We start from the raw sequence: 22,190 nt of genomic DNA on the forward strand, positions 1-22,190 counted from the left end.
GTTCTAATTAGACTGGAGCTCTTAAGATGCTGACAATGTGGACTAGAAACATATTCTTTAAAAAACAAAATGCCAATTATATTCAGTGGTTAGGGTACCAGAGGGCTTCCACCCATTTTTATGTTGACAATATAAATTGTTTGATCGTATTTAAAGCCCTCAAATCTACCAACTTTCCTTTTGCATTCAGTTCAGCCACAACAAAAACAAAACAAATGATAATTAAAAAAATTCTATCAGGGCTGGTTGCCGGTTAAAGACACTCTGGCTGGTTAATTGTAGGTGTTTTAATGAATCAAATCTGGAAATGGAGAAGAAAGGTTAGAGGATCCCCAAAGGGTCCAGCCCACAACAGATTCAGGGAATCTTTAGCCTCTAGTTAAAAAATATCCAGTAGCAGAGAGTTCCCCACCTTCCATTCTACTGATCGCACTAGCAGGAAGTCCTTCCTAATGTTTAGGGGGAAATCCACTTTTTAAACTCCAGGCCGGCCTGTGGAAAGTGTCCCTTCCACAGCTCCAAGGAGATGCTTTCAGTCAGTGCAGGCCATACTAAGCTAGCTGGACCAATGGCCTGGCTCAGAATGGAAACCAGCTTTCTATGTTCCAGATTTGATATCATTTAAAATTAAAAACAAAACAAAGCACAGACGAAGTACCGATAGCAAGATTTAGCTTCGATGTAGTGCATTTATGCAGAAATTGTTGTTCGAATAGGGTTTCAACCTCACAGTTCCTCTTACACACACACACACACACACACACACACACACACACACACACACACACACTACCCTGACTGTGAACCTCTCTCTTTGGTTCTATTCAAAACCCGCCGGTTGCCATAGCAAACCCAGACTTCAGCAAACAACCCCCAGCTAAGAATTGTGCAGTCTAGGAATGGCCCAATTTGCATATATGCTAATGATAGCATGGCAATCAGCAAACCCTCTCTAGAAAACACGAGATGCCCTGCTATTATTCAAGGCAATTGGCTGGTCAAATCCCCTCTCCTCTTTGTCATTTCTCCAGGCGTGCACCCCAGGTTTATTTCCCCCCAAAGTATCCCCCTTCTAGCCACGTTTTTTTTCTTAGGGGGTGGAATTGATTTCATAACATTTACACACCTCTTTATTGTTTTAAATAAACCTCAAAGAGGTTTACAAGAAGATATTCAATAAATGCATTTTTGGTGTTCATCGCTTCCTTTGAAAGCAGGCTGAGTTTCCAGACCCTTGATCATCTTGGTCTCCTTCTTAAACATCCTTCTTAAATTGTGGTGCCCAGAACTGGACACTGGACTCCAGGTGTGGTCTGACCAAGGCAGAACAGAGTGGGACTATGACTTCCCTTGATCTGAACGCTAGACTTCTGTTGATGCAGCCTAGAATGGCGTTAGCTTTTTTTGATGCTGCATCACACTGTGGATTCAACATTAAGCTGGTGGTCCACAAAGATCCCTCCATCTTTTCCCTTATACGACTCGCAAGCCAGGTGTCCCCCACTTTATATTGTGCATTCCAGCCTAAGTGAAGAACCTTACATTTATCCCTGTTGAAACTCATGTTGCTACTTTTTACCCAGGTCTGTGAAGGTAATATTCAATCCTGATTTTGTCTTCTGTGCACAGGAGCCAACTCCTAGGGGCCGAGGTCCCTTCAACGCCCCCCCACCCAATAAAATATATGAGGGATCTGCCCACCCCCAAAGTTGATGGGAATTGTCATCCAAATAGTGTGTGCATGCTGTGTCATGTGATTATGTGGGGTGGGGCTTACCTGTGTTTCTCCCCACAGCACAAGACATTTGTTTGCTTATTTACTACATTCACGGACTCCAATGCAGGACACACCTGCAATGTTCAAGATTTACATCTTCAGTCATGTTCAGTCAAATAAATTTACTTTTGGGACGGGTGCAATCTCTTCGCCGAGTTGCAAACTGGCCCTGGTTCGACGATTCCCCTCCTGGCTCCCTGGTCTTCTCCCTCTTATCTCAAAAACAAGAAAACTTACCAAAGGCATCGTCCATTGTATTCTGAGGTATACTGCCCTTGCACAGTGAGGTTCCATTTAGCTGCCAGTGATAGTCCTTCTCCTTTGTGGATTTCCTCTCAACCATTTTTCTACGCCAGGGGACCTCGCCAGAGCTTGCTGCCAGTAATTCCGCAAGTGATTTATACACAACGGGGTGAAATAATTTGCTTTTATAAATCCTGGAATCTGCTGTCAATCCCTTTTTATTTTTTTTCGAGGGGGGACTTTCCTCCCAAATCTCTGGAGATTTAGATGAGACAGGCAATGGGGAAACAACGACCCCATCTTTTCTTTCAGTTGCTTTCCCAAATTGCCCCACTTATGGGTGCCCGTGAGGGGTGGGCAAGGAGGGGAAGTGACGTCCCCCCATGAACTGCAACCTCCAAATCCCCAGCTTTCATTTTAAAATTGGGAGCACGCTTCTAACATTTGCCGGAGCTGAGATAAGAGGCAAAATGTCCAGGCTACTCAGAGTAAATCCACTGGGCTTCATCCAATGACTTCCTACTCAGAGTTGACCCCTGCAATTAACAGAACAAAGTGAGCCATATCACACAGCTGTCGACTTTTCCCTTTTCTTGCGAGGAATCCTATTCGGAATAAGGGAATTTCCTTTTAAAAAAGGGAAACGTTAACAGCTATGCATATCGATTCATTTCAAAGGATCTGTTCTGAGGAGGATGAATATTGGCTGAAACCCCTTGCAATTAAATGACATGAATTACTTATTTGTACTAATGCCAATGGGTTTACTCTGTGTAGACTATCATTGGCTAAACAACCCACTGACACTGTTTTCATTTTGTGCGTGTGAGAAACTAGCCTGCTCCCCCAAATTTGGGATAGTTTGCTCCCCCAAATCCTTGGAGAAAACTCCCTGTGAACGCTCAAGGCCACAGAAATCCTGCTCTCGCACATTCACACAACCACATGCTCCCTCCCTGGCTCCATCCGTACATGTGAACACGCTGAGCATGCCACTATCTCTGCCACTCATCCATAGCAGGTTGTGGGCGACGTGTGGGGACGCCGGGGTGCCTCTGCTCGTCTGCCAGAGGGCGGGAGAGGAGGAGAGAGTAATGGTAAGCCTTGACGTAGTCGTCTCGGGAGTGTAGGTCCATGGGGACATCAGCGAGCGAAGGGCGGGCGCACTGAGAGGCCTGGGGGCCAGTCGAGACACATGGGGCCGTCGGAGAAGCCCGTTCGGACTTGACACTGATGGGCGGGCGCAGGGGAGGCGAGCCAGAGACCAGCGCAGGCTGATCGCCGATTCGACCCATTGCTCTGCAGGGAATACAAGAAAAGAGAGGGGGAAGCGATAGCAGTTCCCAAAATTCTTATTTGGAAGGCAAGCAAAACACCTTGTATCATCTCCAGATTTAAAGAACTGTTTTCCAAGAACTTCTTCTGTTGGCTTTCTGGATTGCTGCTCCCTAAGAACCGTATGTTCTGGGGTAGACTGCTCTTGCACATGGAGGCTTCCGTGCAGCTTTTGTGGCTAATGGGCACTGACGATTGGGCCTGGCAGCAAAGGGTTGGTTTCCATTCTTGGTTCTAATCAGAGCACATGGGCAGAGATGAACAGCTTCGGCCTGCTCATTTCAGGGAGGGTACTCAGAGTGAAACTTGGCCGGATGAAACCTTCTGGATGCTGCCCCCCCCCCCAAGCCTGCAACTTCAGCTCCCATCCTCAAATGCGCAAATAGCTCCAAAGACACACATAAATCTCAAGGGATGTTGCTGAGAATTGACTCTCTGATTTGTGCCTCCTGGAAGCTTAGAAAATGAGGATGTAGAAGCAGAACCTGAGACTCAAAGGCATCGTTGAATGAAGGTGCCACAAGGTGGCAGCAAAACCTCGCCCAAGAGGGCACTCCTGTCTCACTGATGGGGAATGGAGAGGTCGGTTTTTTGCATGATTGAGATCATAGAATCAGAATTGCAGAGTTGGAAGGGACCCTGAGGGTCATCTAGCCCAACCCGCTTCAATGTGCAGCTGTCCCTTACGGATATCGAACCTGCAACCTTGGCGATATCAGCAACATGGTCTAAGCAGATGAGCTATCCAGACTCACAGAGGCGTTTTGAGAACTTTACCTGTGGCAGACTTCCACATTTCTCACTGAATTGCAGTCATCTCCCCCAAAAAACTCTCTCTTTTCCTCCCCCCTTTCCTTTGAGTTTGTGTTTTTATTTACATTACTTTCTTTGACCTTTGATAAAAAGATATCAGGTGTTTAATATTAACCTTTGCATATATATTTTTCAAACTTTAATCAAATCTATTGGAGAGGAGAGAGAAAAGGACTGGTCTTGTCTATTATTTTGGTGGAACAAATAGCTATTGCAGCTCAATGGGAAACAGCCCCAAATCTAATGCTGGACACTTGGCGCCACTCACTCTGGGAAACGGCTAGAATGGAGAACACGAGGTGCAATTTGAGATTTCAACATGGCTAGAACCTCCAGGCACTTTTCACACGGCTGGGCTTTCCTTTCTGACATATCTTGAGCATCGTTTCTCAAGGCAACGTTTGCCGCAAGCCTGGCAAATCTGGAACTCTGCTGAATAGTAACCCATATGTAACTGTGCTTATTTTACGCGCCTAATCTTATGGGTTATTTTATTTTATTTCATTTTTAAACTTCCATCTCTTGTCATATAAGTTGCCTCTGTTTATTGAATATTTACAAACAAATTGCAAACAGATAAGAACATGGGCAGGATTATTGTAACAACCTGCAGTTTCATAGGAGTGTATATTTAAAGTAGATGAATAAATGAACAAATTTAAGTTAATTTGGATGTGCAGGAAATATTAAAAAATAAATATAAGGAACGGCAGAAAGAGGGGGAAGGAAGTCAAGTTTTGAAATGTTAAAATGACTGTAAAATTATTGAAATGTATAAACCTGAAAATAAATAAATAAATAAATAATAAGTCTCTTGCTATTTATAGTTATCTCCCTCCTCCATCTCTCTCTTTATGTACATATATATTGTTGTTGTTTAGTCGTTTGTGAACGTTCATTGGAAGCCGAACATCCGACGCAGGGCCGGATTTAGGTTTGATGAGACCCTAAGCTACTGAAGGTAATGGGGCCCTTTATATGTCCAGCTGTCCTTTGTCCACAACAAATTGCAGCTGTTTTTTGTGTTGAATATATGCTACATGGTAATTTATGGACCTCATAGGTATCTAAAGCTATTGGCACATAGGAGCCTGCACAACACAAAACACTCTTGCTGTATGTAGGTTTTATTTTGTTTTTTATCTTCTATTTCGAAAATGGACATCCAGGGGAGGCAGCAATATTTTACCCCCCCTGCTCTGTGAAGTCAGCCTCTTAGAAGCACTTGAGCTTCGCTTCCTGGTTCCTAGGAAACTTGGGGAAGTCAGCTGCAGGTTCTCCTCCCTGTTCTAAAAAGCAGGCGTCGTCCCCCAAAGGATCCTGGGAACTGTAGTTTGTAAGGGGTTCTGGGATTTGTAGGTCTGTGAGAGGGAATCTGCAATGCCCAGGATCATTTGGGGGACGTCATGTGCTTTAAATGCTCACTGGATGGACTTTAAATCAGAGCATCCTAGAACTGTAGAGTTGTGAGGGACCCCAAGGGTCATCTAGTCCAACCCCTGCAATGCAGGAATCTCAGCTCAAGAACCCATGGCAGGTGGCCGTCCAAGCTCTGCTGAAAAACCTCCAAAGAAGGAGAGTCGACCGCCTTCCGAGGGATTTCCTTCCACTGTCAAGCAGCTCTTGCTGCCAGAAAGTTCTTCCTGGAGTCGGAATCTCCTTTCTGGTCGCTTGAAGCCATGGCTTCAGGTCCTGAGGGCCTCTGGAGCAGGAGAAGACAAACGTCCTCCCTGGGACGCCCTTGAGATATTGACAGGGCTCTCATATCCATGTCTGGAGGGACAGAGAGCAAAACATCTCTCTCTCCCCTTTCTCCACCCCATGCAGAATGGCAAGGGGTCTGTGCATCCGGCTGGGAAGAAGGTGGTGGGAGTGTGGAGCCCAGCCAGGGGCTGGCTGTGGGCAGGATCCTTGCACTGCCGGGGGTTGGACTAGATGCCCCTTGGCACCCCTTCCAACTCTGCCATGCTCTGATTCTCTCAAGCAGCTGAAGGAATGGATGGGGGAGCAAGATGCAGAAGAAGGGGAGGCACAACCACACCCCCCCACCAGCCCCCTCTGGCCTGACCCATGGTGGCCTCATCCCAGCACACTTTGACCCTCCTGGTTTTATTTTTCTTCATTCAGCTGCCGGACAACCCAGCAGCCTGGCCCGTTTGCCAGCTGATGTCACAAAGTGCTGCTTTGCAAGCAAGCCTGATAATGCCCTGCAAGGGGGATGCCTGTCAGATGACCGTGAGAGACCTGTAGAGAAGATGGATTCTCCAGGTAGGAGGCCTAGAGGAGATGAGCCACAGTATTATTATTATTATTATTATTATTATTATTATTATTATTATTCGTGTCACCCGTCACTGGTGCACGGGGCTTGGCTCCTTGGTTTGACTTGTTGACAGCTGTTGATAGCTTGCCAGGTCCCTGCCTCTCAGCAATGCAGCTGTGCAGAATTAGCCCCTTTTCACACTGCAAGAGCCCCAAATGGATGGTGTGTACACAGCCTTTGGTTTTAAGGGAAAGGCTTCTAGCGGGCTACAGCTTTCACGGGGCAGGAGCCTAGTGAGATTTATTTTTTATTATTTCTTTGCACCATCACTGCATGTGACTCTTGATAAAAAGCAAAGAATTCCTTCCAGTAGCTCCTTAGAGACCAACTAAGTTTGTTCTTGGTATGAGCATTTGTGTGCATGCACACTTCTTCAGATACCTTCAGATATCTGCATGCACACGAAAGCTCATACCAATAACAAACTTGGTTGGTCTCTAAGGTGCTACTGGAAGGAATTTTTCTTATGTTTTGACTATGGCAGACCAACACTGCTACCGACCTGTAACTAGAACCTTGACAAAAAGGTCCCTGCCCCGAGGGGTGTACAATCTTTTGTATGACACAGGGAGGGAACAGAGAACGGTTGAGGTCCAGGGTGGATCCTGAGTCCTCCTGCGACACATAAGTCAGAGTCTCTGAGTTTAGACTTTGGGATTCCCGGACATTTCCCCATCAGCCCCCTCTTCCCCTTTTCTGCAATATGGCAATGGAGGTGATGCTATTACAGTTCCAAAGGGAATGTCAAGCAGGGAGGGAGGGGGAAGAGAGAGAGTGGAATTCTGGTGGAGACGGAAGATGGAAGGAGGCTTGGAAAGGGAGTTTGAACGGGGGGGCAGGTGAGAGTCGGTTGAGAGCGGAGGGTTCTAGAAGGGGGCCCGAGGGGGGGGGGGCTGGAGCTGAGCTGGACTGAGAAGCAGCAGAACAGCCACCATTGCTGTGAGAATGTGGCGGCAGGAGGATTCGCTTTGTTCAGGTGAGCCACGGAGCCAGGGCTTGGCTTCTACAGAAATGGTACCTCAGGTTAATAAATTTGCTTCAGGATGCTTCAGGATGAGGACAGAAACTGTGCAACGGTGGCACGGCGACAGCGGGAGGCCCCATTAGCTAAAGTGGTACCTCAGGTTAAGAACAGTTTCAGGTTAAGAACGGACCTCCAGAACAAATTAAGTTCTTAACCTGAGGTACCACTGAACTGTTAAAGCCCAGATGCCTCACACACCCCCTCCAAGCTTCACAGAACTGGGCTATGCCTGATCATTGTCTCCCAAAGCAACTTGTTGTTGTTGTTGTTGTTGAGTCATTTAGTCGCGTCCGACTCTTGGTGACCCTGTGGACCAGAGCACGCCAGGCACTCCTGTCTTCCACTGCCTCCCGCAGTTTGGTCAAACTCATGCTGGGAGCTTCGAGAACACTGTCCCACCATCTTGTCCTCTGTCATCCCCTTCTCCTTGCGCCCTCCATCTTTCCCAACATCAGGGTCTTTTCCAGGGAGTCTTCTCTTCTCATGAGGTGGCCAAAGTCTTGGAGCCTCAGCTTCGGGATCTGTCCTTCCAGTCAGCACTCAGGGCTGATTTCCTTCAGAATGGAGAGGTTTGATCTTCTTGCAGTCCATGGGACTCTCAAGAGTCTACTCCAGCAACAGAATTCAAAAGCATCCATTTTTCAGCTTCTTTATGGTCCAGCTCTCTTATAGTCAGCCTTCTTTATGGTCCAGCTCTCACTTCCATACATCACTACTGGGAAAACCATAGTTCTAACTATACAGATCTTTGTTGTATACACTACCTGGGGTGTACGAGACGTCCATATCTTTCTGGTATAATTCCTCTGTGTATTCTTGCCACCTCTTCTTGATGTTTTCTGCTTCTGTTTGGTCCTTACCACTTTTGTCCTTGGTAATCTTTGAACGAAATGTTCCTTTCATGTCTCCCATTTTCTTGAACAGATCTCTGGTTCTTCCCATTCTGTTGTTTTCCTCTATTTCTTTGCATTGCTCGTTTAAGAAGGCCTTCTTGTCTCTCCTTACTATTCTTTGGAAATCTGCATTCAATTTCCTGTATCTTTCACTATCTCCCTCGCATTTTGCTTGCCTTCTCTCCCCTGCTATTTGTAAGGCCTCGTTGGACAGCCACTTTGCTTTCTTGCATTTCCTTTTCATTGGGATGGTTTTAGTTGCTGCCTCTTGTATAATGTTACGAGCCTCCATCCATAGTTCTTCAGGCACTCTGTCCACCAAATCTAAATCCTTAAATCTGTCTCTCACTTCCACTGTGTATTCATAAGGGATTTGACTTAGATTGTATCTTACCGGCCCAGTGGTTTTTCCTACTTTCTTCAGTTTAAGCTTGAATTTTGCTATAAGAAGCTGATGATCTGAGCCACAGTCAGCTCCAGGTCTTGTTTTTGCTGACTGTATAGAGCTTCTCCATCTTTGGCTGCAGAGAATATAATCAATCTGATTTCGATGCTGCCCATCTGGTGATGTCCATGTGTAGAGTCGTCTCTTGTGTTGTTGGAAAAGAGTGTTTGTGATGACCAGCTTGTTCTCTTGACAGAACTCTATTAGCCTTTGCCCTGCTTCATTTTGAACTCCAAGGCCAAACTTGCCAGTTGTTCCTTTTATCTCTTGACTCCCTGCTTTAGCATTCCAATCCCCTATAATGAGAAGAACATCCTTCTTTGGTGTCATTTCTAGAAGGTGTTGTAAGTCTTCAGAGAATTGGTCAATTTCAGTTTCTTCAGCACCAGTAGTTGGTGCATAAACTTGGATTACTATGATGTTAAAAGGTTTGCCTTGGATTCGTATCGAAATAATTCCATCATTTTTGAAACTGCATCCCAGTACAGCTTTCGCCACTCTTTTGTTGTCTATGAGGGCCACTCCATTTCTTTTATGGGATTCTTGCCCACAGTAGTAGATATAATGGTCATCCGAACTGAATTCACCCATTCCCATCCATTTTAGTTCACTGATGCCCAGGATGTCAGTATTTATTTTTGCTATCTCATTTTTTACCACATCCAGCTTACCAAAGTTCATGGTTCTTACATTCCAGGATCCTATGCAATATTTTTCTATACAGCATTGGATTTTCCTTTCGCTTCCAGGCATATCCGCAACTGAGCGACCTTTCAGCTTTGGCCCAGCCACTTCATCAGCTCTGAATCTACTTGTCCTTGTCCTCCACTCTTCCTCAGTAGCATGTTGGACGCCTTCCGACCTGAGGGGCTCATCTTCCAGTGTCATAACTTTTATATCCCTGTTGTCCTTGTCCATGGAGTTTTCTTGGCAGGGATACTGGAGTGGCTTGCCGGTTCCTGCTCCAGGTGGATCACGTTTGGTCAAAACTCTCCACTATAACTTGTCCATCTTGGGTGGCCCTGCATGGCATGGCTCATAGCTTCTCTGAGTTCTTCAAGCCCCTTCGCCACGGCAAGGCAGTGATCCATAAAGGAGCCCAAAGCAACTACTCTATTCCAAACTTATTCACTCTATTATCATGCGTTGGCAAAAGACTGTTCTGAATTTGTAGGGGACACCTCTAAACCCTAGAAAGAAAGAAATGGTAGGATGTGGACGATTTGGAGTATTCAGGGAAAGGTGCCTCGCAGGCCTCAGCTTGCACGGGGCAGGAGCCTGGTGAAATTACTTTCCTATTATTTCTTTGCGCCATCACTGCGCGTGACCCTTGATCAAAAGGTCCCTGCCCCAAGGGGCTTACAATCTTTAATAGGACACAGGGAGGGAACAGAGAAAGGTTGAGGTCCAGGCTGGATCCTGAGTCTAGGTCTCTGAATTTAAACTTTGGGATTCCCGGACATTTCCCACCTGTAACCTCTTCCTCTGTTTTTTATTTTCCTTTCTGTCTCCTAGGACAAAAGAGGCTCCTGAGACGCCAAAGGATGAATCAACCACTGGAGATTGTGGTAAGTTAATTCCATGGGGAATCCATTCCCCACATTTACAGGGAGGTCATGGCGCTGACCTGCGTGAAACAGGGCTGGGTTGGGGGGTTGCAGTCCCATCTCACCCCAGCCCCTCGCTCCCCTCCTTCCAAGCCAGGGGTCAGGCGCCCAGGCAGGAGCAGGCTGGCAGCCTGTGGTGACGTGGGCATGGGCAGCCTGGCAGGGGTGCTTGCTCTGCCCCCCTAGAGAGCACAATGTCCTTCTTCCTTTGCAGGGCCGTGGTTTAGGGAACCAGCAGCAGCCCAGCGGTGCAGGGAAACCCAGCAAAATCCAGAGGTATGTTGTGACCTTGTGTGGCAGGGGAAGTGTTTCCCAGTGATCCCAGGCCAGATTTAGAGATCCCTGTACTTTTATGAAGAGGGTTTCTCTGTAGTCCAGGCAGGGCCCTAGCTAGGGGGTGGTGAGGTGGGCCCCTGCCAGGGGTGCAGGTGAGGGGTGGGGCACAAAATCGGCTCCAAAATTTGTCCATCAACATGTCTAAATATAGAGGTGATAATAATGAATATTATCGTCTGTATATTTATTTGGTTCCAACTCCTCCAAGCAATCAGACTAACAGAACTTGTTTCTTCCTTAGGCGAGAGGCCCGCCAGTACGAGGGGGGAAAGGCTCCCACTTCAGGTAAGTGGAAATGCCAACAGAGTGCCCCATATTTTAGGAATGTTTCCTTCCTGTGCCCCCCCTCCCTCACGCGCCAGACTGGTGCTGTCATCTGGGATCCAGGCGCTTGCTGATTCCTCCATTTCCTTTGCAGGGAGGGAGCCTTTCCCCAACGTCTACTTCGTGCTGGCGAAATCCCTGGAGGGACGTGGCGAATGTGGCGAACATCAGGTACTGGGACAGAAGGAAGGAGTCCTTGTGGAACTTCTTTTGGGGGGGTAATAAAAAATGGGGCAGTAGTTTTTCATCCGCCCCAGCCCCTTCTCATCAGATGCTTTCTGCTTCCTCCACAGGACCACGCCTCCAGGGATGAGGCTCCAGCGCCTGCTCCCGGGATCAAAAATGACAGAACATCGCGGCGGTTCCCAGCGCCTGATCCTGATCCTCGCCTGCCTCACCCTCCGTCGGTTCTCCGTACGGGCATGGCTCCTTCCTGGCCGTACTTGGCGCAGAAGCAGCAGCCAAGGTTTCCCCCCATCAAAAACACCTCAAGGGTGATTCCGGAGCCGGGGGAGACTTTGGCTGCTGCCTCTGTGCCAGGCTGGTCGGGGCGGAGCCCAGACGCCCGTACGGAGGGGTTCAGGGTGGGGCAGTTAATTAGATCAGGTAGGAGGAAATGCCCCCTTCCCAGGTCCCCACCCTCCTGCCCCAGACTGGGACTCGTGTGGTTGGGAGCCAGGCACCCGGCTGATGTCTCCCTTTGTTTTGCAGCGAGGAGAAGGCTCAGCCTGGGAGCCGCCGCATCCCGGGAGGGCCTGGAGCCGAGACAACGGCCTCTCGCCTCACAGGTAAGGGGACAGGGGGATTTCATTGCTTTGCCGCTCGTGATTTGCGGGTTTGGGGGGCGAGGGCAGGGGGCGCGTCGGAATGTCACCCCCCTTCAGGATGGCACTTGGGGCAGCCCGCCCCCCTGTCTCCCATCGGTACGCCCCTGGCCACAAACAGGATTTGAGCCCAAGAGCCCTCTGCTCACCTGGGACTTCCTGCAACGGCTTCTTGAAGCCCCGTCCCTGGTCGTTTGGTCTGTGACAGACCATTCACACATTCAGGGATTCCTTCTTTCTTGCAGGGTATGTCTTCTGCACCGCTGTGGCTGCTGCTGAAGCCCCCTCCCCGCAAATAATACAGGTAAGAGGGAGAAGGGAGAAATTGCATGGAGCGGGGAGAACACCCTGCTCCAGACTTCCAGACCAACTCTCTGACTTAAAATCATGGCGTTCCTACGAGAGCTGGTATCAAAATAACATAGAAGCAGTACATATGGCGTCCACGTCCACTTGTAAGCTAGTGTGGTTCACCCTGGTGACGGCTAGCCCCAGTTATGGTTTCCCCAGGGGCTTGCCGCTTTGCGTAGAAGGCATTTTGACGAGCCACCACTGAGGGCTGTGGCGAAAAGTGCCCCTTCAGCTGTTCCATTATTGTTTTGTATGGAACAGTTGCGACGTCTTCAGGCGCAAGGAGAGCCCGGATGCTGGGTTGAACGGCGAGAAGCTGCTGTCGGTTGCCATTCTGAGTTCCTTGTGTCCCGGAGTTGAAGCCTGGATACACGGTGCGAGGCAGCGGTGCGGCAGGTGGCGGTGCTGCGTGTGGCAGTCAGCTCAGCGGGATCCCATCCTCGTCACCAGTGAAATATACTTGGAGTTGCAAAGTGATTTCATGCTCTTTATTTAGCTCATAGTGGTGAGGAGGAATGAATGGAAGTCCCCTCAAAGTATCTGCTTTATATACATTATTTACACAATGGGCTGCACATGATTGGCTAATTCCGGAATTCTACTGTAAGCCAATCAGGTTGTGGATTCACTTCTATCTGGAGCATGATTGGGTGGTTCCTGCCAACCAATCATACTGCTGCATTGTTCTAGGACCAATCAGACTGCTGCATTCTGAATCCTATTGTTCTAGGACCAGTCAGACTGCTGCCTTTTGGATCCTATTGTTCTAGGACCAATCAGACTGCTGCAGTTTGGAGCCTATTCAACTCAGTACATAACACCTAGGCTGGCTGAACATCCATCTACCAGGACATCATAACTCAAATGAACCCGACTCCCGTCTCATTAACAGTAAATAGGAGGAGAAACATACAAACAGTTGTGTGCCCTCTTATGACTCAATGGTCATCAGAGGCTAGTGGGGTTGGACTAGATGGCCCCTGGGGGTCCCTTCCAACTTGATAATTCTATGATCAGTCAACACTAATATCCTTTACTCGGACATTGCTACTATAACGTACACACAACAGTGCTCACCCTGCGTGCCTATTTTACAGTTTTGCCTTCACCCTCTTGATTTTTGTTTGCTGTTGTCATCGTTCTCTCTGCTTTATATACGTTACAAAAAGGAAATTTAAAAACACATCGCCGAGGGCGGCACTCTGATTTCTTGTTATGAGTAGCAGTATGTATAAATATCTTCAATAAATAAAGTAAATGACTCTTCAGCAGGCTATAACCCCATGGCTTATATGGGTATCTCTGTTACACACACTCGCACTTCCAGCCATGTTTGGAGCTTGTAGGTGGGTGCCTAGGCCCTTTCTCCCAGGCTGAGGACCCCCGTCCCCCGTCCCCAAGTTCTCTCTTACCCCAGCACTGGGTGGGAGGCAACGGACATCTCTCGGTGCGGCCAAGTGGACACTGTGCTCGCCTGCAGGCCGAAGGCATGCGAAGAAGGTCCGTCACCAGGGGCAAACTCTGCAGGACAGATGTTGGGGAAAGAAGAAGACTGTCAGGATTTGAGGGTCTCTGGAGACCGGAGGGAAGCAACTGTGATCTCAGCTGGGACATGAAACCTCCTGTGGGCTAGCGGAGGGGGTAATATTTTGGGCTGTGGGCTGCTGCTGCTGCTGCGCACCCCTGCCTTTCTCTCCTTAAGACCACCAGAATGATGTCAGTCAACATTTGATGATCTCCTTCTAACTGTCCACAATAGCAAGTGTCCTTTCCTACTGCATCACGGTGTGGTACTCTGGTTTGACATCACCTGATAGGAAGTGCCTACAGAGTGTGGTGAATACAGCAGAAGATATTATGGGCTGTCCCGTGAATCCGCTGGACGACATGGCAGAAGAACATTGTCTCAGGAGAGTGAGGAAAATTCTCAGGGATGATTCACACCCTGGCCGGCACTTTCTTGATCTCCTGCCCTCGTGCAGAAGATACAGAAGCATGATTAGTTGTACCAGCAGGGTAAAGAACAGCTTCTATCCATGGGCTGTTAGGCTGCTGAATGAAAAGATAACAACAGGGCAGGTGGCTTTGGGGTTTGGTGGGTGTGCGTCAGTAAACGAGGGGAATTAAGACTAAGAGAGCTGAGTGGGGGGTGCTCGTGTAATCTCACTGTATACAAGTTGTACAAGTGACAATAAAGTATTTCAATTCAATTACAATTTCAACCAGAAGTGCCCTGGCACCCTGTCCTCACAGCAGCCAGCCAGGGCCTCCAAAGGAAAACACACACCTGGGGCTTGAGCACCAGAGCATTCTCCTTTGAGGTTTCCAGCAACTGGGGTTCGGAAGCGTCGCTGCCGTGGGGGCAGAGCATTGCCATTGTGGCTATTAGCTCTCAGTAGCTCTCTCCCCATCCATGAATCTGTCCAATCCTCTTTTAAAGCCATCCAGCTTGGTGCCCATCACTGCCTCCTGTGGCAGGGAGTTCCACAGTCTGACTACGAAATGTGGGAATAAGGCTCTTCCTATTATCTGCTCTGAAATCTTTTTTTTAAAAAACACACCAATTTTTATTGCATACACTCCAACATTTCTCCAGTTAAAATAGGGACATTCTCCAACATTTATCTGATGAAAATACAGACTCCCTATTCCATACCCACCAACATTTCTCTGAGGATAATGGGGACATCCTACCATTGCCTCCAACATTTTGCCATTGGAAGTGGGACATTCCAGGATCAAATCAGAAACCAGGACGGCTTCCGTCAATCCAGGATCGTCCCTGGAAAACAGGGACACTTGGAGGGTCTGTTACTGGTTTTTAAACAAATCCAAATCCAATCACCATTGAACATGCATCCAGCAGAACTTCAAATGGTGTTTGTTTTATCCATTGACTCTAGGCATGCACTTCACACATTCAGCATTCAAACGTATTACATCATGCAGCCCCTCCACGGAGAATATGGAGCGGCTGGTATAAGAAGATATTGATTGTGGTCATTAGCAGTCAGGCTGGCAAAAATTAATCCCCCCCTTTCCCCTTTATGTTGGGAGGGCTGAGGAAATCTGAGTTCATTTATTCAGGTTTGGTGGGGATTCCCCCACGTTAAAAACTTTTGGAATAGAGTTTTCTCCATTATATCCACAATTACAGGCCAACCCCTTTCTTCAAATTGGCTCTGAACCGTCTGTTACGGAAGGGGGGGGGCATGTCTTCTTCACCTTCTTCTTCGCTACAATATATCCATTTATTCCCAATTGTCAATGTCAAAAGGGACTAAACTCTATACAATCCATAGAAAATCAACGTGCCAATTTGCTCAATTTCTCTAGGGCTCTATGACACCTCCCCTGTCCTCCGTAATCCCTCAAGTAAGGTGCTCTGCCAAGCCTTTCCTCCGGGCAATGCCAGGTGGCAGACTATGCATACATGGACCATTGTCTTCCCATCACCGGCACTCAGGAAGCGCTTATCTGCGCATATCTCCAGCTCTGCATATTCCCCCCTCCCTCCTCCATATGTTAATCCGGTGTAACCCAACCTCTCCTTAATGTATTCATGATGTAACTGGGATGTATTTTGCACTGTATTCTGGGACATGGAGGGAGTTTCAAAAGTTCATGTCACCCCTTTCTCGCTGTTCAATCTCGCCTTGAACCTGTTGCGCAATAAACCTTGGATCTCCGCATCTTGCTCCTGTCTCCGGCTGAGCTCATTTTCTTCCGCAGGGACCCGCGGACTTAGTCCGATGAGCTGGGTGGCAGAGTAGCCCCGCACCCAGATTTTAGCCGTAACACTTCCTTCCTTCCTTCCTTCCTTCCTTCCTTCCTTCCCCACTTCCTCCCCCCCTCCCACCGTTCCAGTCTTTATTTAGAACAGGGATCAGTTAACTTTTTCAGCAGGGGGTTGGTCCACCATCCATCAGACCTTGGGGGGGGGCTGGAATATTTTTTTTTTGGGGGGAAATATGAACGAATTCCTATGCCCCACAAATAACCCAGAGATGCATTTTAAATAAAAGGACATCTTCTACTCATGTAAAAACACACTGATTCCTGGACTGCCTGTGGGCTGGATTTAGAAGGCAATTGGGCCAGATCCGGCCCCCGGGCCTGAGGTTGCCTCCCCATGATTTAGAACAATGGGCACTAGGAACTTTTAAGGGAAGAGTTGCAGTTTGGTGGCTTTGCACAAAGAGTCCTGGGTTCTGTTTCCGGCAGTCTCTTCCGGTGAGGCTGGGGAGGTCCGAAACCCCAGAGAGACGCTGCCAGTCTGTGTCAGCAATACTGAGCTAGCTGGGTGAGAGATTTAAGGTGGCTTACTGCACCCCAACAGGGCTCAGGGAGGAGGTGGCAAACTACAGTTCCCAGCAGCTCACTAGGGAACAGGTCTGGGCCTGAGGACAGGAGTTCCACAGTTCCCACCCCAGTGCCCTCAGCAAGATGACGCCTGATAGGCTGACCAAAAGCATACCTGGGTGGCTAGAGGAGAGAGAGTAGTAGCCCGGCAGCCCGTGCCCTGGGAGACAGGTGCTTCCTGCAGACAAGGCGGGAGTCGTGCTCTGAAGTCCAGGGTACAAGGAACGCTGTGCGGGGAGATAATCCAGGATCACAGGAGTGCGCCACTCAGTGGTCACGCCAGGCAAAGTTGGAGGGGGGCTGCAGGGCTCTCACAGAGCACCACTGAAATGTGAGACCAAAGTCCCCCGCTGGGGAAAGGACCATAGAACAGTGGGGTGGAGCCTGCCCTTCCAGGCAGGGCTGGGAACATCCCCTGCCTGAAACACCAGGCACACAATTTCCTAGGTTCAGATTAAATCAGTCGTAATAATAATAATAATAATAATAATAATAATAATATTTTTTTATTTATACCCCGCCCTTCCCGGTTCAGAAAACCAGGCTCAGGGCGGCTAACAACAAATTTAAAACACTTAATTGATGCAACAAAAAACAGCATAAAATACGGTATAAAACGTGAATAACCATAAATTCAGAATTCAAAAAACAATTTAGGGGGAAAATCCATCCAATAAACATTAGACGATCACCAGGGCTAGCTGGCTAAATTAGTCCTATTTGGGCCAGTGAGGAGACCAGGGGAGAATTAGCTGTGGGGTCTCAGAGCGTAATCTTCATAAAAAGGGGAGAGGGAGGGAAGGAAGGGGAATAAAAGATCAGGCTGAATTCAAATTAAAGGCCAGGCAGAATAGCTCTGTCTTACAGGCCCGACGGAAGGAGGTTAAATCCTGCAGGGCCCTGGTCTCATGGGACAGAGCCTTCCACCAGGTCGGAGCCATCACTGAGAAGGCCCTGGCCCTGGTGGAGGATAGTCTGACTTTCTTAGGGCCCGGGACCTCTAAACTGTGATTATTCATGGACCTTAAGGTCCTCTGAGGGGCAGACCAGGAGAGGCGGTCCCGTAAATACGAGGGCCCTAGAACCGTAGAGCTGGAAGGGACCCAAGGGTCATCTAGTCTGACCCCGTGCAGCGTGGAATCATGAGGACGGGCAGCTTAGTGTACACAATGCGAGGCTAGGTGGAAAATGTCGAATGGCTGCACTCATTAGGTGGCGGCCCCCTTGCTTATCAATAGGAACAAATTTAAGAGTTTGCGCTTGTCCAAAGGGTGAGGCATACACAGAAGTCTAGCGACCAGATCAAGGGGAGTAACAGTCCTGCTCTCTTCTGCCTTGGTCAGATCACACCTGGAGTCCTGTGTCCAGTTCTGGGCAGGTCAGTTTAAGAAGGACGCTGACCAGCTGGAAGGTGCGCAGAGGAGGGCAACCAAGATGATCAAGGGTCTGGAAACCAAGCCTGATGAGGAACGGTTGAAGGAGCTGGGGATGTTTAGCTTGGAAAAGAGGAGACTAAGAAGAGGGAGCAAGCTTGTTTTCTCCTGCTCTGGAGGGGAGGACTCGAACCCATGGCTACAAGTTACATGAAAGGAGATTCAGTGGTTACATAACTTTATGATATGATAGCCATCTTCAAATCTATAAAAGGATGTCACATAGAGGAGGGAGAAAGGTTGTTTTCTGCTGCTCCAGAGAAGCGGACACGGAGCAATGGATCCAAACTACAAGAAAGAAGATTCCACCTAAACATTAGGAAGAACTTCCTGACAGTAAGAGCTGTTCGACAGTGGAATTTGCTGCCAAGGAGTGTGGTGGAGTCTCCTTCTTTGGAGGTCTTTAAGCAGAGGCTTGACAACCATATGTCAGGAGTGCTCTGATGGTGTTTCCTGCTTGGCAGGGGGTTGGACTCGATGGCCCTTGTGGTCTCTTCCAACTCTTCTATGATTCTATGATTCTATGACCACTGTTCCACAGATATTGTTGTTATACAATGCCATTCACCATATAGATGGGTTTATGAAGCATTTCTGTATCCTTCTGCTGTGCTGAAGAAGAATTCTACGAAAGAGTGGGTATATCTGGAATCACTGTTCACTACGTCCGTTTGCGGACCACTTTGGCAGCGTTGGACGTCCTAAAACAAAGCTTTACGGCTTGTTTTCATCAGATAAGAATCTGACCCATTGCTTCTTTCAGAGACTTATAAGACTTATGTTTATTTGGTTCTACGTTTTCAAGAAAATCCATCAAGAGTACACATTTTGTGACTTTCAGAGATTTATAAGATTTCTGTTTATTTGGTTTTTCATATTGTTCTTGTGTTGTTGGAAAAGCGTGTTTGTGATGACCAGCTTGTTCTCTTGACAGAACTCTATTAGCCTTTGCCCTGCTTCGTTTTGATCTCCAAGGCCAAACTTGCCAGTTGTTCCTTTTATCTCTTGATTCCCTACTTTAGCATTCCAATCCCCTATAATGAGAAGAACATCCTTCTTTGGTGTCACTTCTATAAGGTCTTGTAAGTCTTCATAGAATTGGTCTATTTCAGTTTCTTCAGCACCAGTGGTTGGTGCATAAACTTGGATTACTGTGATGTTAAAAGGTCTGCCTTGGATTCGTATCGAGATCATTCTATCATTTTTGAGATTGCATCCCAGTACAGCTTTCGCCACTCTTTTGTTGACTATGAGGGCCACTCCATTTCTTTTACGGGTTTCTTGCCCACAGTAGTAGATGTGATGGTCATCCGAACTGAATTCGCCCATTCCCGTCCATTTTAGTTCACTGATGCCCAGGATGTCAATATTTATTCTTGCCATCTCATTTTTGACCACCTCCAACTTACCCAGGTTCATGGTTCTTACATTCCAGGTTCCTATGCAATATTTTTCTTTACAGCATTGGACTTTCCTTTCGCTTCCAGGCATATCTGCAACTGAGCGTCCTTTCGGCTTTGGCCCAGCCGCTTCATCAGCTCTGGATCTACTTGTACTTGCCCTCCGCTCTTCCCCAGTAGCATGTTGGATGCCTTCCGACCTGAGGGGCTCATCTTCCAGCGTCATAACTTTTATATGCCTGTTGTCTTTGTCCATGGAGTTTTCTTGGCAAGGATACTGGAGTGGCTTGCCGGTTCCTCCTCCAGGTGGATCACGTTTGGTCAAAACTCTCCACTATGACCTGTTCATCTTGTGTGCCCTGCTCGGCGTAGTTCATAGCTTCTCTGAGTTCTTCAAGCCCCTTCGCCACGGCAAGGCAGTGATCCATGAAGGGGATCCAACAACACAAGAGACGACTCTACACATGGACATCACCAGATGGGCAGTATCGAAATCAGATTGATTATATTCTCTGCAGCCAAAGATGGAGAAGCTCTATACAGTCAGCAAAAACAAGACCTGGAGCTGACTGTGGCTCAGATCATCAGCTTCTTATAGCAAAATTCAAGCTTAAACTGAAGAAAGTAGGAAAAACCACTGGGCCGGTAAGATAGAATCTAAATCAAATCCCTTATGAATACGCAGTGGAAGTGAGGAACAGGTTTAAGGATTTAGATTTGCTGGACAGAGTGCCTGAAGAACTATGGATGGAGGCTCGCAACATTATACAGGAGGCAGCAACGAAAACCATCCCAATGAAAAGGAAATGCAAGAAAGCAAAGTGGCTGTCCAACGAGGCCTTACAAATAGCGGAGGAGAGAAGGCAAGCAAAATGCGAGGGAGATAGTGAAAGATACAGGAAATTGAATGCAGATTTCCAAAGAATAGCAAGGAGAGACAAGAAGGCCTTCTTAAACGAGCAATGCAAAGAAATAGAGGAAAACAACAGAATAGGAAGAACCAGAGATCTGTTCAAGAAAATTGGAGATATGAAAGGAACATTTCGTACAAAGATTACCATAATAAAGGACAAAAGTGGTAAGGACCTAACAGAAGCAGAAGACATCAAGAAGAGGTGGCAAGAATACACAGAGGAATTATACCAGAAAGATATGGATGTCTCGTACACCCCAGGTAGTGTGGTTGCTGACCTTGAGCCAGACATCCTGGAAAGTGAAGTCAAATGGGCCTTAGAAAGCACTGCAAATAACAAGGCCAGTGGAAGTGATGGTATTCCAGCTGAACTATTTAAAATTTTAAAAGATGATGCTGTTAAGGTGCTACACTCAATATGCCAGCAAATTTGGAAAACTCAGCAGTGGCCAGAAGATTGGAGAAGATCAGTCTACATCCCAATCCCAAAGAAGGGCAGTGCCAAAGAATGCTCCAACTACCGCACAATTGCACTCATTTCACACGCTAGCAAGGTTATGCTTAAAATTCTACAAGGAAGGCTCAAACAGTATGTGGATCGAGAACTCCCAGAAGTGCAAGCTGGATTTAGAAGAGGCAGAGGAACCAGAGACCAAATTGCAAACATGCGCTGGATTATGGAGAAAGCTAGAGAGTTCCAGAAAGACATCTACTTCTGCTTCATCGACTATGCAAAAGCCTTTGACTGTGTCGACCACAGCAAACTATGGCAAGTTCTTAAAGAAATGGGAATGCCTGATCACCTCATCTGTCTCCTGAGAAATCTCTATGTGGGACAAGAAGCTACAGTTAGAACTGGATATGGAACAACTGATTGGTTCAAAATTGGGAAAGGCGTACGACAAGGCTGTATTTTGTCTCCCTGCTTATTTAATTTATACGCAGAATACATCATGCGAAAGGCTGGGCTGGATGAATCCCAAACTGGAATTAAGATTGCCGGAAGAAATATCAACAACCTCAGATATGCAGATGACACAACCTTGATGGCAGAAAGTGACGAGGAATTAAAGAACCTTTTAATGAGGGTGAAAGAGGAGAGCGCAAAATATGGTCTGAGGCTCAACATCAAAAAAACGAAGATCATGGCCACGGGTCCCATCACCTCCTGGCAAATAGAAGGGGAAGAAATGGAGGCAGTGAGAGATTTTACTTTCTTGGGCTCCATGATCACTGCAGATGGTGACAGCAGCCACGAAATTAAAAGACGCCTGCTTCTTGGGAGAAGGGCAATGACAGGCCTAGACAGCATCTTGAGAAGTAGAGACGTCACCTTGCCAACAAAGGTCCGTATAGTTAAAGCCATGGTTTTCCCAGTAGTGATGTATGGAAGTGAGAGCTGGACCATAAAGAAGGCTGATCGCCGAAGAATTGATGCTTTTGAATTATGGTGCTGGAGAAGACTCTTGGGAGTCCCATGGACTGCAAGAAGATCAAACGCATCCATTCTTAATGAAATCAGCCCTGAGTTCTCACTGGAAGGACAGATCGTGAAGCTGAGGCTCCAGTACTTTGGCCACCTCATGAGAAGAGAAGACTCCCTGGAGAAGACACTGATGCTGGGAAAGATGGAGGGCACAAGGAGAAGGGGGCGACAGAGGATGAGATGGTTGGATAGTGTTCTCGAAGCCACAAACATGAGTCTGACCAAACTGCGGGAGGTAGTGGAGGACAGAGGTGCCTGGCGTGCTCTGGTCCATGGGGTCACGAAGAGTCGGACACGACTA

At 47.6% G+C, this 22,190-nt stretch overlaps 1 protein-coding gene across 1 annotated transcript in view; it reads right to left on the bottom strand.

The window, feature by feature from the left end:
- Window positions 1-1,903: 1,903 nt before the first annotated feature.
- MEF2B (myocyte enhancer factor 2B) overlaps window positions 1,904-22,190 on the bottom strand; it is a 44,972-nt gene continuing 24,685 nt past the window's right edge. The window contains exons 7-9 of the mRNA XM_053372597.1: window positions 16,773-16,884; window positions 13,708-13,816; window positions 1,904-3,319 (exon numbers count right to left, since the gene is read on the bottom strand). Coding sequence (XP_053228572.1) covers window positions 3,016-3,319; window positions 13,708-13,816; window positions 16,773-16,884 — 525 coding nt within the window. The 3' untranslated portion in view covers window positions 1,904-3,015. The remainder of the gene's footprint in view (window positions 3,320-13,707; window positions 13,817-16,772; window positions 16,885-22,190) is intronic.

This window comes from Podarcis raffonei, chromosome 18 (assembly GCF_027172205.1).
Source record: "Podarcis raffonei isolate rPodRaf1 chromosome 18, rPodRaf1.pri, whole genome shotgun sequence".
Taxonomy (NCBI): domain Eukaryota; kingdom Metazoa; phylum Chordata; class Lepidosauria; order Squamata; family Lacertidae; genus Podarcis; species Podarcis raffonei.